This window comes from Teleopsis dalmanni, chromosome 1, assembly GCF_002237135.1.
Source record: "Teleopsis dalmanni isolate 2A chromosome 1, ASM223713v2, whole genome shotgun sequence".
Taxonomy (NCBI): Eukaryota; Metazoa; Arthropoda; class Insecta; order Diptera; family Diopsidae; genus Teleopsis; species Teleopsis dalmanni.
Genome location: NC_051846.1, coordinates 196913237 through 196928754, shown reverse-complemented (window position 1 = coordinate 196928754; position 15518 = coordinate 196913237). Strand labels below are relative to the sequence as shown.

The following is a 15518-nucleotide window of genomic DNA, read 5'->3' as shown; positions in this document are numbered from 1 at the left end:
TTTTTAATCCATTTAACAAATCTGCATAACGCAATACCGATCTCAGGTCAAGGGTTAAATCTCTATAGATAAATAGGTGTGACACTGACTGTACAAACAAGAAAACAACAAAGAACGCAGTAAAGGCGCATCATTGTTCGAGTTTGTGAATAGGAAAGGGGACAGAAAGGATTAAATTTTAACTTTAAAATGCACATTTAATGAAGGAAAGTTTTGAAACAAAAGTACAACATGTGCCTCGCGATTTTCCCAAAACAGTCTGATAGTCACTCGATTCGAGTTACTTTTCAACAATGCGGATCACCGCAGCAGTTACAGTTTGACTTTTCCTGTTAAGCGATAATAAAGTACAGATTGTCCGTTTATGACTATACGAAGAATCGTTTGTCATCAATGCATTGATTCTTCTATGTGGAATATAAACAATGTTTACCTGATCTTCGAACAAAGACACAATGTACAAATCTTGGTACCTGATTTGCATATCTGCGATATTCGGACACGAAGCGATACGCTGAGCACGCACAGCGTTCGCAATTATGACCTGTGGTTAAATCCGTTACAACCTCAAAGGATTACTTTTTAAGTTTATATGCTGTAGTAAATATTGATTTTCAAAGAATAAGGAATAACCAAATTTTCTATTTATGAAAAGTCATAGATAGTTTGTGTATTGACTGACCTTAACTGCGACGACTGTCGACAACTCGGAAATGTGTTAATATTTGCTGTCATTTGTGACCTGGAAGAAGGAAGATGTTTGCAATTTGTAGTCGATATTTCGAAAAATTCGCGGAATACAAGTTGCAGTTAAAGGATTATCGACAATATTTGGGGGGTTTAAGTTAGTTATTATTTATTTGTTACACTTCACTAGTCCCGTCGAAATTTTTTGTTTTTGTATAAGTTGACATGAATGGAAAGTGTGCGATAGGTAAGGAGTTTTAGCGCAAAATCAAAACATCCGTTGCCTAAATGGGGTTTGATCAACTTATCCGGATTAATTCCCTGGAGTTGTGATTGTAGGGTAAAGTTTTGTTTATGGGAGAAATTGTGGGTGTGATTCTAAACAGAACTTCAAAACTGATTGCGCATTTTGGAAATTTTTATCAATGATCTGTTTTCTCAATAAACATTTTAAGTAAGCAAATTCTATTCTATTTCTTATGCAGGCTATAAAATATATAAATAATATCGATATATTAACGCAAACGATTTCATTGAATAAATTAAAGAAGATTTGACGAAAATTCTATAGAAATTCTTTTTTCTGTCTATAGAAAGTTGTGTTAAGTCCATTATCTTTATTAGTGTTTATTAGTTTTCAAAAATTAAAACCTTTCTTTGTTGCAGCTTCCAAACCATGATGTTTGTTGCAGGTTTTTTCACCCTATCTCCATGAATCCGAAAATACTTTATCTCATTAAGTATATATGTTATCGCATATTAGAGGAGATAAAACTTGATATTAGATGGAATGTTTTTCATTAATTCCATTTCATACATTCCATAATTTTTAGAGGATTCAAATGTTTCCCATGCTATTTCATATCATTGAGTTCAAGCATTTAAGAAGAGGAGAAGTCTTGATCTCAGAATATATGTCAAATAGACATTTTGATCACCTACCTTTTTGTGGAGTAAGTTGAATATTTATTTAATAACATAGACTACTCTGTAGGAAGCATGCTAAGTCCGTTTTGATTGACAGTGTTCACTATTTGTGAAGGATTAATTGGGTTCGCTACAAGTGACAGTTAATCTGCAAAAAGTCCGGCTCACCTTGGCTCCAAGAATTTGTTATATTTAATTGATACATTGTTTCCAAGGCGACTTTATTAATATTAGGATGTACTTGGTGTTGTGTTATTACATATCAACTAAAATTTCAAATTATATCACCGTATATTAAAGTAGGCCATCTTAAACAATTTAATTCTACATAATTTTAAATCTGATTCTTTTAATTTCACAGTCTAATAAATATAATCAGACTACGGATAAAACGTTTCGATTGCAGCCCATAAAACACTTTTTAATATCCTTGAAGTCTTTTTTTCTTGCTTTCATAAATAGTAATGTGTTTGTCTATTTATTCCTACTGCAGCTACTATTTTCAAACTTTTTCTATAGTATGGAGCACATTGAATATTTTTGCGGGTTTTTTCTTGAAATACAGAAATGAACTGAAGTTGATATATTCACGTAGCCACCCACAATCGCCGCTCCGGATAACTTTTGAGTATGGCGAAATGTTAGCTTCAAACAGGCAATAAAGTTTAAATGAAATGGTCAAAACAAATCAAAATAGACAAACCTATTTACACATATTAAAGAATCTTTGACCCGAAGAAATAGCAAGGATAGTAGTAAATAGACTTTTAAGCATTTGTGTATATATGTTGCTTAAAGTCAGTGCAGTTAAATTGATTAAATATTGCAGCATTTCACTTTAATTTGTGGATTTAGAGAGTCAGTATGAAGATAGAGGATGTCCTAAAATTATTATTAAAAATTATTAATAAAAATTATTTTATAGGTACTTCAGAAACGAAGAATTTATATAAAATGATTTTAAAAATCTTAATATTTTAAATATTCATTTAGTCTAGTAAAATATATTGAAAAATCATAACGACTTTATGAAATCGTATACCTGGTGGAGACTGCAAAACTATTTACGACAGAGTTGTTAGAGAATGGAGAAAAAAGATGCATTTCTGTGCCAAAAATTCGATTTTCTCAAATTTCGTCTCTGCAGCTTACATTTTGTATCAAACATTAATGCTTCTCTGTATATAGATTGCCACGTATTGCTTTTCCGATATATATTTTTTTTCAGTTCATAGCTGATGAGCTAATCAAATGCTATCTTAATCGTGCTATAAGATCCGTCATAAAAAAACATGATTGGCAGGTTATTGATTTTTTCAATCCAATCAATTTCAAATCTCTTTTTTACAAATATCCCTATTTTTCTGTAATTTGATTACAGTAATTTGCATTGTGTATCAGGAATCTGGTGTTGTGTGTTTCTCCGACATTTTGGTTTTCCGATATTTCTTTTTCAGAACTTCATAGTTGATGCACCTAGTCGTCTAATGTTTTAATCGTTCTATTCCAGCAAATAATTCATTTACAGTTCAAACTCGTCTAAAGATAAACTTGTTTGGTAGCCTAATGGTATCCCCAATACAAACCACTTCAAGTACTATAACATCATTTATATATTATATTATTGAGGCTTCAAATTATGAGAACAGTAAAAGTTAGAAAGACGAGTATTTGGTTATCCTGCAAATCTAGATATTGTTTGTGGAGTTAGTCAAAGAATTCTTTCAAAGAAAAGTATATATTGTAGATGAAATGAAGAGATTTATATAATATCGGAAGAGATTTTTTAATGCCCATTCCATACTATAGCTGCGAAAAAGGGATTGCGACTAATAATCAGTTGGGCTTAACTGATTTCAGAAGAGAATCATATAGTGTGTTAATATTTGATAGGCTGTGATCAATAGTTTGTGGATATTTAATGGAACATGAAAAGAGTTATATCTGCTGAGTTATGTTATTATTATTACAGGTTATATTGTATTATTTGTGCTAATCATTAAAAAATTACAAGAGCTATTTTTATAGTATATACGCCTAAATTTTTTTTAGTTTAATATATATAGATGTTTTGGATATGATGTGGAATTCATTAGCTATACGAGTACTTTTAAGCACATTTATGGTAATGATGAACCAGTGGCGTAACTACATTTTTTAGGCCTGTAAGCAAATTCTAACTAAGGGGCCCCTACCAACATATTAAGGGGCCCCTCTTTTTATACTCTTTACACAAAAAAATGTGAAAAGAATAGATAAGGTTTGTCAAGATTTTCGTAACGCATTAAAGGATACGTCGAAAATACCATTAAATATATATCAGTACAATATATATATACTTTTTCAGTTCAAACTACTCTTTCAGCTTTTGAACTCTTCGAATGAAACTTTACAGGCATACTTTTCGGGAGCCGACCCTGTTCACCATTTGATTTGATTGAAATTGGACGTCTATTTCTTGTAGCTGTGATATAAACTTAACAATCGGATATGAGATTTCTTCGTTTTTAATAAAGGTATTCAAATGGAATTTGGTGTATACAGTACTGATATTTGCAAAAGACAACGTACAAAATTATTTTCAAATGGGTTTAAGTCTAGATATAGCTTCCATATAAGTCTCTCGATTAAGACACATATTTTTCTTAGAAAAACTTTTTTATTTTAAAAATAGGTTTAATATTTTATTTGAAGTACATACATATTATGTACTTTAAATTTAAAATTTACGTATCTTTTATAAAATGCAATATGAAGTTATTCCAACAAAAAACGTTTCGTCCCATTTTTGAGAATTTATTAAAAATAAATACAATGAATACAAAAATTTATAGTGGGGCCCCCTAAATTCGGGGGCCCGGAAGCGTTGCTTCCAGTTACTTCCCTGTAGTTACGCCACTGTGATGAACATTACTTGAAAAATAAACGACTTCTATTTAATGGCTTAGCATGTATGACGGCTGGTCCAGCAACATTAGTGGTGAATATTGTGTATGGTGCCATACACAAATTAAAAAAAATTCTCATAATACTCATAAAAACTGTCTTTCTTTATCTAATATTATTAAGATTTTTATATATGCAGTATTACACACTTGGTGGCCCCCAAAAATGTGTGGATCAGATCTTCTTTTTTTATAATAACATTAAATCCTGTTTTGTTACAACATTTGACTTGCATATATTTATGTAAAATTATAATATTCAAATTATCATGTTTCTATAGAGCCAGACGTCCAGTCATATCTTCGGCGGTCGACCGGGTAACCTCGCGACTGTTGGTTTCTTTACCATTCTTTGAACATGCAGATTCCACTCCTTCCGTCTCTGTCTACTCCAGTTAATTATGTCGAACCAGATCGAAAGACCACATTATTATTTAACTACAGTTTTAATAACAATATTGATTATTATGTTCTATATTAGATTCTACATTTGAGCTTAAAGTCTTTGTTATCAATGCTTTTTGGAGAAATTATATTTATTACTTATTAATATAACTAAAATATTGAGTTGATTAAGAGAAATTGAGAAAATTAAGTATCAAATATGTGCCACTGTATATTCAGTCTCCAGGCGTCATAAATTATGTAGCCACAAAAAAATTGCAAATTTACATCTCGCATCCCCGCTATCGCTTCTCATATGTATGTAGTCCTACATTAAAGCTATGCGATGTAACCCACGAGTAGTCAGCCAGCAGTTGCCATTAGACATTTTATCAGAGCAACAAAATTAAATCCTAGTTTTTTTTAGAGAAAAAAAATATCATCACATGAACAACTTCATTTGCTCTCAGACACAAAGAGAGCTAACTCAAGAGAGTATAAAGAAAACAATTAAAATTTATAAAAAAATACCATTAGATTTATTTAATAAATGCATAAACAATGATACAACAAAATGTAGTCAGTCGTAGTGTAAGTGTGGCACATTGATTTTGTTTTTGTTGCTTCAGTAATTTTTCTTCATTGTGACTTCACTTGCTCAATTCACCTACCGGTAATACGCTTTGACTATATGGCGGTGTTTGTTCACGCCCATTTAAATACAGTTATTTCATTGGGTCGCGACCACAAACGTACGAAAGTGTGTTTATTTGTGTATGTATGTAAAAATGCATGTGTATAGGATTTTTTTATTAGTGTTTTGTTTTTGTTTTTGAGATATTAAGTGCGTTGAATACATGTTCGATGCTGAATACATTTCGTTGCTGAGGGGAGAAAAATTTTTTAGAATGCAAACAATTGTTGGAATTTGGTTTTTGCAGCATATTTATGCTGTAGGGGTATTTTGTTTTGTGTTTATCGACGCCTCTAGGTTTTTCAGATTGTAAAATAAAAAACTTATGTGCTGTATATTAATTTGTTCTACATTAAGATCATATTATATTAATTTGATTAATATAACATAAGAATTTCTCAATTATTTACTAATATAAGTAATTTTAGTATATAAAATATTATTAAATTAAGCATTTAAGTAGGAGTTATTTAATTGTCTGTTTGCTTTGCTATATAATACAAATATTTTAAAAGTTATTTAGCAGTTATTAAATGCTTTGATTGTATGATATTATTTTAGTTTGTATAAAAATAGTTATTATTTTATATAATTTTTTTAACTTAATTAATATTTTTTTAATTGTTATGGGGATATGGCATAAATAGTAATTGATACATTTATTAGTTACATTAATATTATTAGTAAATGTTAAATTATTTTTCATAATAAACATGAAATAATAAGTATGTAATAAATTTATTTTAATTATTATAAAAGTATTAATATTCTTAACATCACATATAAAAATGATTAGAAGTTCTTATAATATCACTAATTTTTAATTATAAAGTATTTTGCTTTGTTAGAGAAGTAGAAAATTATACAGTTTTTAGTATTTTAATGCGTGAGCAATTTGCTTGTTGCCTTGTTGTTGTACGCAACATTTTATCATTCTCATAAAATGAATACAATTGATTTTTTCTTTTAGTTTTTTAATGTAGTTGTACGCATGCCAACATTGGCAAGAGCGAGACATAAATAATGTTATTTGTTTTTCTATTGTATTCATATGTCTGGTTTGAAATTTTTGTTTGAAACTGCCATTTCTTTCGCACTCATACTTGTCAACGCACACAACTACAATTCAAATAAATGCGCAAACACAACACAAGCCTACACATTTGGCTGCATCATTATCAGTCACCACCAAACACACTACTACACACCGCACACACCAATTAAAGCAAACAAACTTTTACTACGCTAACGTTTGCCTGCGTCGCTGCTGGCAGCGAGAAACTGCTTTCTGCTTTCGTACGTTATTGGACTCTCTCGCTGCGTTTTGGTATTCAGTCGACAACGATAATTACCGGTGGTTGTATCTTGCTTACAGTTTAGTCGTCGTCTGCTGTTGGCTGTTTGCTAGCCCTATATTACCACACTTTGAAATTATTAAATTGTTCACAAGTTAAGAAGTTAATACCGAAATCGAGATACCGAAAAGAACTTGCATACCTTAGACGTTAACGTTTATTTTATATCTTGTAATTATAAAAATTGTGCGTGATCGAGTTTGTTAAGTTTTAAGTTTTGTTTCTGTTTTAAGTTTTACACATTTGTTTTACGAATATCGAATATTTTTTTAAGTGTAGCAGTTTTATATGATTTACAAATTGCACTGCAGAAGCACAGCATTCTTTCATATGTGAAATATTTTTAAGTAAAGAGGAGTGAATTTATTTAATTGACAGTAAATCGTGATAAACTCAAGAAGCGAGAACAACACCATACCAAAATATATATGAGATATATAAAAAAGAAGGGTTTGACAAATAGTGCCCTCAAGTAATATTAAATAGACTATAATTAAAAATAAATATATATTAAAACAAAAGTAAAAGTGTGCCATAAATTTAAAATAAATCAACAAAAATAAAAAAATTAAAATAAAATAAAGTGCACAGAATTATCAACAAACATACAGCACAGTGACAACAATTATGCATTTATTTAAAGTGGATTCTAAATTAATTTAAAGTACAATTGCATTAACATTATTTAACACAAATACCTCTAACCGTCCACATACCTACTTCAAGTACTCTATATACACTTAGTAATATAAAAACAAAAATAAAATAACAAAAAACTATAAAATGATCGACGCTGCTTGCAATTATCTTAATCCATATGCAACAGCATCATTAGCTGTTATGCCCTCTGCTTCTCAAACATCAAGCGCAAGCATGGCACCATCTGCAGTTGCCGCCGCTGGAAATGATTTTGCCTCATCCATTGCACTTTATAACAAATCAAGCATGTCTGCTGCTGCTGCAATGAAAATGGAAATGCAATATCCGCCACAGCCCTCATCCACAGGTTCCGCATCACCTAATTCAAGCATACAATCTGCGCCATCATCTGCATCAGTGTCACCAAGTATATTTCCATCACCCGCCCAGTCATTTGCATCGATTTCCTCAAGTCCGCCTGCAACAGGACCAACTTCAGCATCGCCACTTTCCGGCTCACCAGCAACTGCGGCACACACAGACATAGGAGCTGCTGCTGCAGCCAGTGCATACTCATGGAACACCGCTGCATACACAGCACTACCAACTCGGTAAGTTAATCAACTGAAATTTAATTCGGTAGTTTATCCACCCACTCATTGCCTGTGCAATTTAGCAGTGCATCAATACTAGTGCATGTTACATTGCAAATTTCTTTTTTCTTCTATTTCCATTTTTACTAACTTTCACTAATTTTTACTAATATTTGTGTCCGTTTTTATCTGATATTTACAGAACACAATTTCCATATGCTCAATATGCATCCGATTATTATAGCAATGTTGGGATGTCAGCCAGTGCTGCAGCTGGTGCATGGTTTTCACATCAGGATCGTTTGTATCAGCCTTGGTCTAGTCAAACGTATCCCAGTTTCAATTTCGATGATATCGCATTTCAAACACAACTTCAGCGACGCTCAGTACGTTGTACCTGTCCAAATTGTGCTAATGAAATGTCTGGTCTTCCACCCATCGTTGGTCCAGATGAGCGTGGACGTAAACAACATATTTGCCATATACCTGGTTGTGAGCGTCTTTACGGAAAAGCATCACATTTAAAAACACATTTACGTTGGCATACTGGAGAACGTCCCTTCCTCTGCCTTACGTGTGGCAAACGTTTTTCACGTTCAGATGAATTACAACGTCATGGACGCACTCATACCAATTATCGCCCTTATGCTTGCCCTATTTGCTCGAAAAAATTCTCACGCAGCGATCATCTCAGCAAACATAAAAAGACACACTTCAAGGATAAAAAAAGTAAGAAAGTTTTAGCTGCAGAAGCCAAGGAACAAGGAGGAGCAGTTAAACAAGAGAAAAGTCAAGAAGCTGTAGAGAAAACCAATAACAATAACAGCAACAACAATAATAGCAACAATAATACTAATAATGCTACAAAAGTAACTCACAACAGCACTCCAGCTGCGTCAACTACAAATGTGGCTGCTCCTTTAAACACAGCAACAGCTAAACCAACTACTTCCTTGCGTCCACAACAACCAAGTTCACAAATACAATTGAAAACTGAGCAACCAGAAATTCCAGCTGGCTATAACCCATACTCAAATTTATACCATCAAAGTTCCACCCTATTCCATCCACATCATTTGTCCACAACAAGCTCATACAGTGGCTTACATCAGAGCACTGCTCAACAACCTACCGCTTCACTTGATCTCTGGAATACTCATCATCATCATAGTAGAAGTGCCATACTAGAACAACAAACATCCTCCAGCAATCCCTCAACTGCCATTACCGCCGCCACTGATGCAAACACTACCTCAGGAATTTCAAGTATTCAACAACAGCAGCAGCAACAACAACAACAACATCACCAACATCAGCCAAGTGCAGCAAATTCTACAACGAATAGTCAACACTACGCTGCACTAGCTATGCAAAGTGAATCACAACTTGCCGCTGAATACGGTCTGACAATGTCATCTTCAGGTGGTAATTCATCCCCCATAAATCATATGCATCATGCGGCATCAGGAGCTGCCAGTTCATATCCAGCCGGACTTATTGGACAGATGAAATCAGAATATCCTACTTATGCTGATTATGCATCCACAACAGGATACGGATCTACTGGGGCATTTCATCATCATCATCATCATCCACATAACCCTTGGACTACTGCGGCTGCATATCAACATCCCCATGCTACTGCTTAAGAAATGGAATATATTGAGAGGAACTCTTTATGCATTTAGCGTGTTTCGCTTAGTCGATTTTATTGTTGCTTAAGTTTTAATGAATACTTCTTCATCATTTAAATACTTTCAATCTTCACGATGTTAAGTTTTAGTGAATCAAGTATTTTATTGTAAATAATTATTTAGTGTAGAACTAAATAAATTGTAATATACTATATATACATATGTATAAAAAGTAAATATATAAAGAGTGGATTTATTATAGCTTGTTATGTTCGTAAATATCTTTAAGATAAATTAATAAAGAAAGCAAGAGAAAATATTGAGATTAACTAAACTAAAATGTGTTCTAGATTTGTAAGGGAGTTGCAAAAATAAAACAAAATCAATAAGAAAATCGTTCCTAATTAGAAAATAATCTCAGGTAACGTTGAAAAAAAGAATATCGCACCATCATCTTTATCATTGACAAGATTTGTGTTGACAACCACGTACTGCAGATTGGTAATATGTTCTATGTCCTTTGTAAGGACCGATAACGATGATTTTCCGTACAATAATACTGTTAAAGAAGAAAACACATTATTTCACGAACTGATAGCAATCTATAAACCGACGGTTGAGAAACCCCTGAGCGACGATCTGATTTGCTTAGGAGGTCCCTGGTGATAATTCAATCCCTTACTTTTTGTATTGAAACATTGGTTTCAAGTAAAATGGTTTGATTCGTATAAAATATTGCAGTATCACTTATATTTTTAATAGAAATATTGTAGAAGTTCGTCCATTGTTTGTTTGCAATGTGTATTATTAGCCCCTTCGCTATTACTAACTCAATATATCTATAGATCTAAAATGTGTTGATTATTTTTAAACTCCATAAACTGAAAAGCAAGTGATTTTAACCAACTCACTTCCAATTTTTTGATGTATCAGCTAATAACTTTTAACTTTTAACTAATTATGTCAGAATATGTCAAATAAAAACATCACTCTATGTTGGATGTCCACTTGTTAAATGCTAGTTCCTGATGTAAATGACATTATAATTAGAAGATGTTTTGATTAGGTTTACATCATTACGAAAAAAAATACAGACTTATCTGTAAAATCGTTTAATGAAACATTTCTTATAAACATAAATATAAGGATTAAGACATATAATTTTTCCAATAAAACCAATCAAATATTGATAAAGTTAGCTAAAATTCTTAGAATGTCCAAAATTGTATCTGAAAACAGTAATTAAGACGTGTTGGGTGTTGGGCATTTTAAAAGTTCGAGAGATTATATTTTTCCAATATATCTTACTTCCTTTAACATAGGGTCTCAAAGAAGTGTCTACCAAAAAACTTGCAGTCAATATTTTAAAAAGGGTTTATTCAAATAGTTTGTTTAAATAATTTTTTAGATATCAATTAAAAAAATTCTTAACTGATAAAGAATTGATCCCGGAAAAGAGTTAGTTGAATAACTGTTCTATTTTCTGGAAATTCTTCTTTAGAACTTTATGGTATATCTACATTACATTACTTTGAAGAACGAAATATGAAATTATAATGAATAGTTAGTAGAAAAGTTGGACTACATTGTATGAGTAACATTTAAAATACATAGATTCGTAACGATACCAGTGGAAGATGTACCTTAGTCTTAGAGACTAGCCGCTTAGATGTAGTGGGCTAGTCTCGATAGACACAATCTAAATCATCAGTATTAAAAAGTTGACTTACCTATTGGTTAAAACAAAGTCTTTAATCAGTATTAAATGTTCTGCTTTCTATATTAATACCACAAATCGACTTTCATAGAGCAGTTGTCGTTCAGTCAAAGTCACTTGACACAGTATTTCTCTGATGGCCAAGATCAGAGGTGATCAGTTAAATAGTATGTAAAGAGTATATATTCTGCGAGTATAAACCAATTAATCTTGTGAAAATCGAAGTTTAATCTAACAGTAGTTGTCAATAAATTTCTAGTAACCTCAGAACAAAAGTGTGAAAGTTCTTCTATGCCAGCAAATTAACTAATAAAATCCTTATTTTTGGAACAACAGTGATATTTTTCAAGTAATACATATTAAGTAACATACTATATATGTTAAATAGAGCAATATTTAATTAAATGAAATATTTGTTTTATTATTATTGTTATATTCGATGCAAATTTACTAAAGAACATAATATAGACGTAGCAATAAATCGAAACGGGATGAATCAAGAAACAGATTCTACACAAGAATAATGTAGAAGAGAAAAAACAAAAAGGACGTCATTCTGTAAAAATAATTAATAAAGTTTAATCAATATTATTATTCTATAACGAATTTATATATTTTCGCATTTAGTTTTATCACATTTAAAGAAGGTGCGATTGTCTTATGAGATAGTCCTCTTTTTATCACGAAAAATTATTTCAGACTCAATTTTAGTGGAAAGCTGTATATCCAGACGATAATTAAATCGGTCACTGCTCAGTTTAAGGCATTCACAGACAATAAATTCAACCGTGTTCATATCTATATAACAAAAAAGGTAAATACTGATGACTGAAAACCCCATTTGGTTTAAATGATATCTTGGTTTGCAGTGTATTGTTAGAGGCCTATTGCGAATTTTGAGATTCGTCTTGCTTAGTTAAATGTGATATAAAAATAGGTCATAATGATTCTAAGAACCGATAATTATATAGAACTGGCTCCCACGGAACTCGGGATAACTTCCTCTTTGTTGTAAAGCGCCATATAGGAAATATACATTATTCCAATCAATTACTGCTAAATCAAAAATGTCTCTAAGTTTTTAAATATTTATTCTTTTATATGAATTCATTTGATGATAGTGCGCATTATAGAGTTAATTATACCATCAATATAGAAGACAGAATAGGGTTAAGTATAGTTTTAGATTCGATTTTAATCGATTTTTTATATTCCTATTTAGCGATATACTGTGGACATGGTTTCTTAACCAATATTTGGTTACGAAGGCATGACAGTGATAAAAAAAAGAGGCTGTATGTTTGAGCACAAAAATAAATACAAGACATTGAACTTATAATTATATTATAATTAAACTTATTATCTAGTTAAGTCTTACTTAGACTAATCTGATCTTTTCGTTGGAAAACAAATAGAAGATAAATGAAATAAAAGTTCAATTTTCGCTTATCATCCTAACTCTACTAGTCGGGGTAGCTTAACTAAACAATATAACAAAATTGCCAAAATTAATACTAATAATTTGAACTAATCATCTTTTAGATAATACAACTAAATTGATCTATAATCGTATACTACAAATTAACGTCAGAAACTATAGTTTAAATGTACATATATCTCTTTTAATCTGTGTTAATAATTAGATCATATCATTGATTATAAAAATGTATTTATTATAATTCTTTAATTATAAAATTATTATTAATTATAAAATAATATTTTTAAAGATTTCCATTTACTGCTTCAAGGTTTTGAAGTGAAGCAGTTTTCACATGCAGCGAAATTAAATATTTTTTTTTTGTCAATTACTTCAGTCGGAATATCATACGTATGAAACATGTGCCTATATAATCTTTGATTTAATAATATCAATAAATTATTAATCATTTTTGCTGAAGTTGCGGCGCTGGAAGAATAACAAATAAATCGTAATATTTTAATAAAAATCAACCACATCAATGATGATTTATGTGCAGTAAGGCAGGGCGGCCCATTAAGTTGCATCAATCAATTTTCAACTTGAGTGACTGACTGACTGACCTAACCGAATAAGTCAGTGACCAACTAAACAGTGCAATCGATCTCACACTCCTCACTCAATTGGGCACAAAGTATTTTATTACATATTTTAAGACAATGAAGGCGTTTACCCACCACGAACAAAGCCAACAATTAAAAGGGTAAAAAAAGTCTGATTTAAAGAAAAAACGATCTAATCAAACGGAGCTTGTGGCTAAACACAATTTTGGGCTTTTGTGTTAAACTAGATTTAATAATAGTAATAATAATACGAAATATTCTATTAGGAATCTGGCTGCAGTCACAGGCACGTATAGCTGCTATGAAAGCGAGGTGCTATCGCAGTGATGACAGATAGTCACAGACTTTGGTTGGTGAACACAAGTGAATCTGGCAGTAACTTAACTCTCCCATAGTAGTGTAGAGCACAGTAGAGCAATTGATTTGGAAATGCCCTACTCCGCTCTCATGTGGGCCTCTGGTAAAGTAAAACATCATTTCGGTGATGGCATAATGTGAGGTTTGAAAACTGACACAACCGAGGCACGCATATGGCACACAGTATACACAGTAAACGGAATACACAAAGATATGGTATGTGGTTTGCTCGGATAATAATAATGATAATAATAACTTTACTTGTTTTAGGCGCAAATTTAGGCCTCGAGGTACAAACTAAAAATCTGATTGATTTATTACTTAAGTGTTTAATATTTGTTCTTGTTGTTCTTGTTGTGCGTGTTGTATTTGCTGGATTCTGTGTTGTTATTGTGTTGTTATTGTGATTAGCATATAAATAAAGCTTAAGAACTGTGTTAAGTCTTTACTTTTCTCTGTTACTTCGAACACATTTATTGGCCAAAGTTAATGATGATAAATGATGATGTTAAAATTTGTTAATCTCGGATGGTTTTTATTGTGGTTCTTTCTTTGTTTCATGCGTGGTAATTTTAACTTAAGTTTCTCGAATCGAAAATCGTGTAAAATTTAGTAATTAAAACACATGCCTTTAAAGGCGGTTTTAAGTAGAATTTCTTACTCACTTTTCATTTCCATAAATACTTACAAATTCCTACTTTGTATATTAAGAAAATCCACTTGAGCAGAAAACGTACAACAGTAGTGCCTGCAACCGAGGCACCTTTATTTTGCCGCAAAAGTATTGTTGGGATTTCCATGAAATTCTGTGATTTGACACTTTTATCAATAAGACTGTCATGTATTTATTGAAAATTACGCACTTGAGTGTCCATGTAAATTAAGATATATTGCCGTAAATCTGTGTCGTATGGTTGGCTTACTATGAAGATAGTTGTAGCATTTGTAGAAACCCACTTGGCAGCTATTTTGATCGAACTTGTAAACTTGTAAATAATAGAGTTGTTACACAACACTTACTGAATACAGCACAATGCCACTTAAGCACAGTAAAGGGCTTCGCTTCTTGAAAAGAAAGTAGCTCACTTGTTCTGTAGCAATTACATTGCCAATAGCCTGTCAAAATTAAAAATTATATCTGTTCTAACGTCAACAGGATTGCAGGGATCCTTGCTTTGTGTTTCAGCTTACAAACCGACTTTTTCTGCAGAATTTTGCTACGAACTTCTTTCTTTCTTTCATTTTTTTATGGACATTTTTTCGGTTAATTTATGGTGCTGCCACGCTTGTTCTATGTATAAACAACAACAGTTGCGTGCTTATGCCCATGGTACGATCGATGATCAGTCGGTACACTTATGCAAAAGGAAAACAGGACAATTGAACAGATTATCACTTGGTCAGATAAGAGTCACAAGTGAAAAAGGCAGCAAAAAATGCCTACATAAAAGATATGAGACGCAACATGACAACTAGAAAATTTGATGACTTTGTATAGTTCGTAGATAGCGCAGTGCTGTTTATTAGTGTAGCAGTTCTGCTGCTT

At 31.9% G+C, this 15518-nt stretch overlaps 1 protein-coding gene across 1 annotated transcript; it reads left to right on the top strand.

The window, feature by feature from the left end:
* The first annotated feature begins 7621 nt into the window (after window positions 1-7621).
* On the top strand, window positions 7622-10022 carry LOC119671137 (transcription factor btd-like). Its single transcript, XM_038081663.1, has 2 exons — window positions 7622-8242; window positions 8427-10022. Exons 1-2 carry the CDS (start codon window positions 7776-7778, stop codon window positions 9871-9873), a joined length of 1914 nt encoding a protein of 637 aa, XP_037937591.1. The 5' UTR covers window positions 7622-7775; the 3' UTR covers window positions 9874-10022.
* Window positions 10023-15518: the final 5496 nt, after the last annotated feature.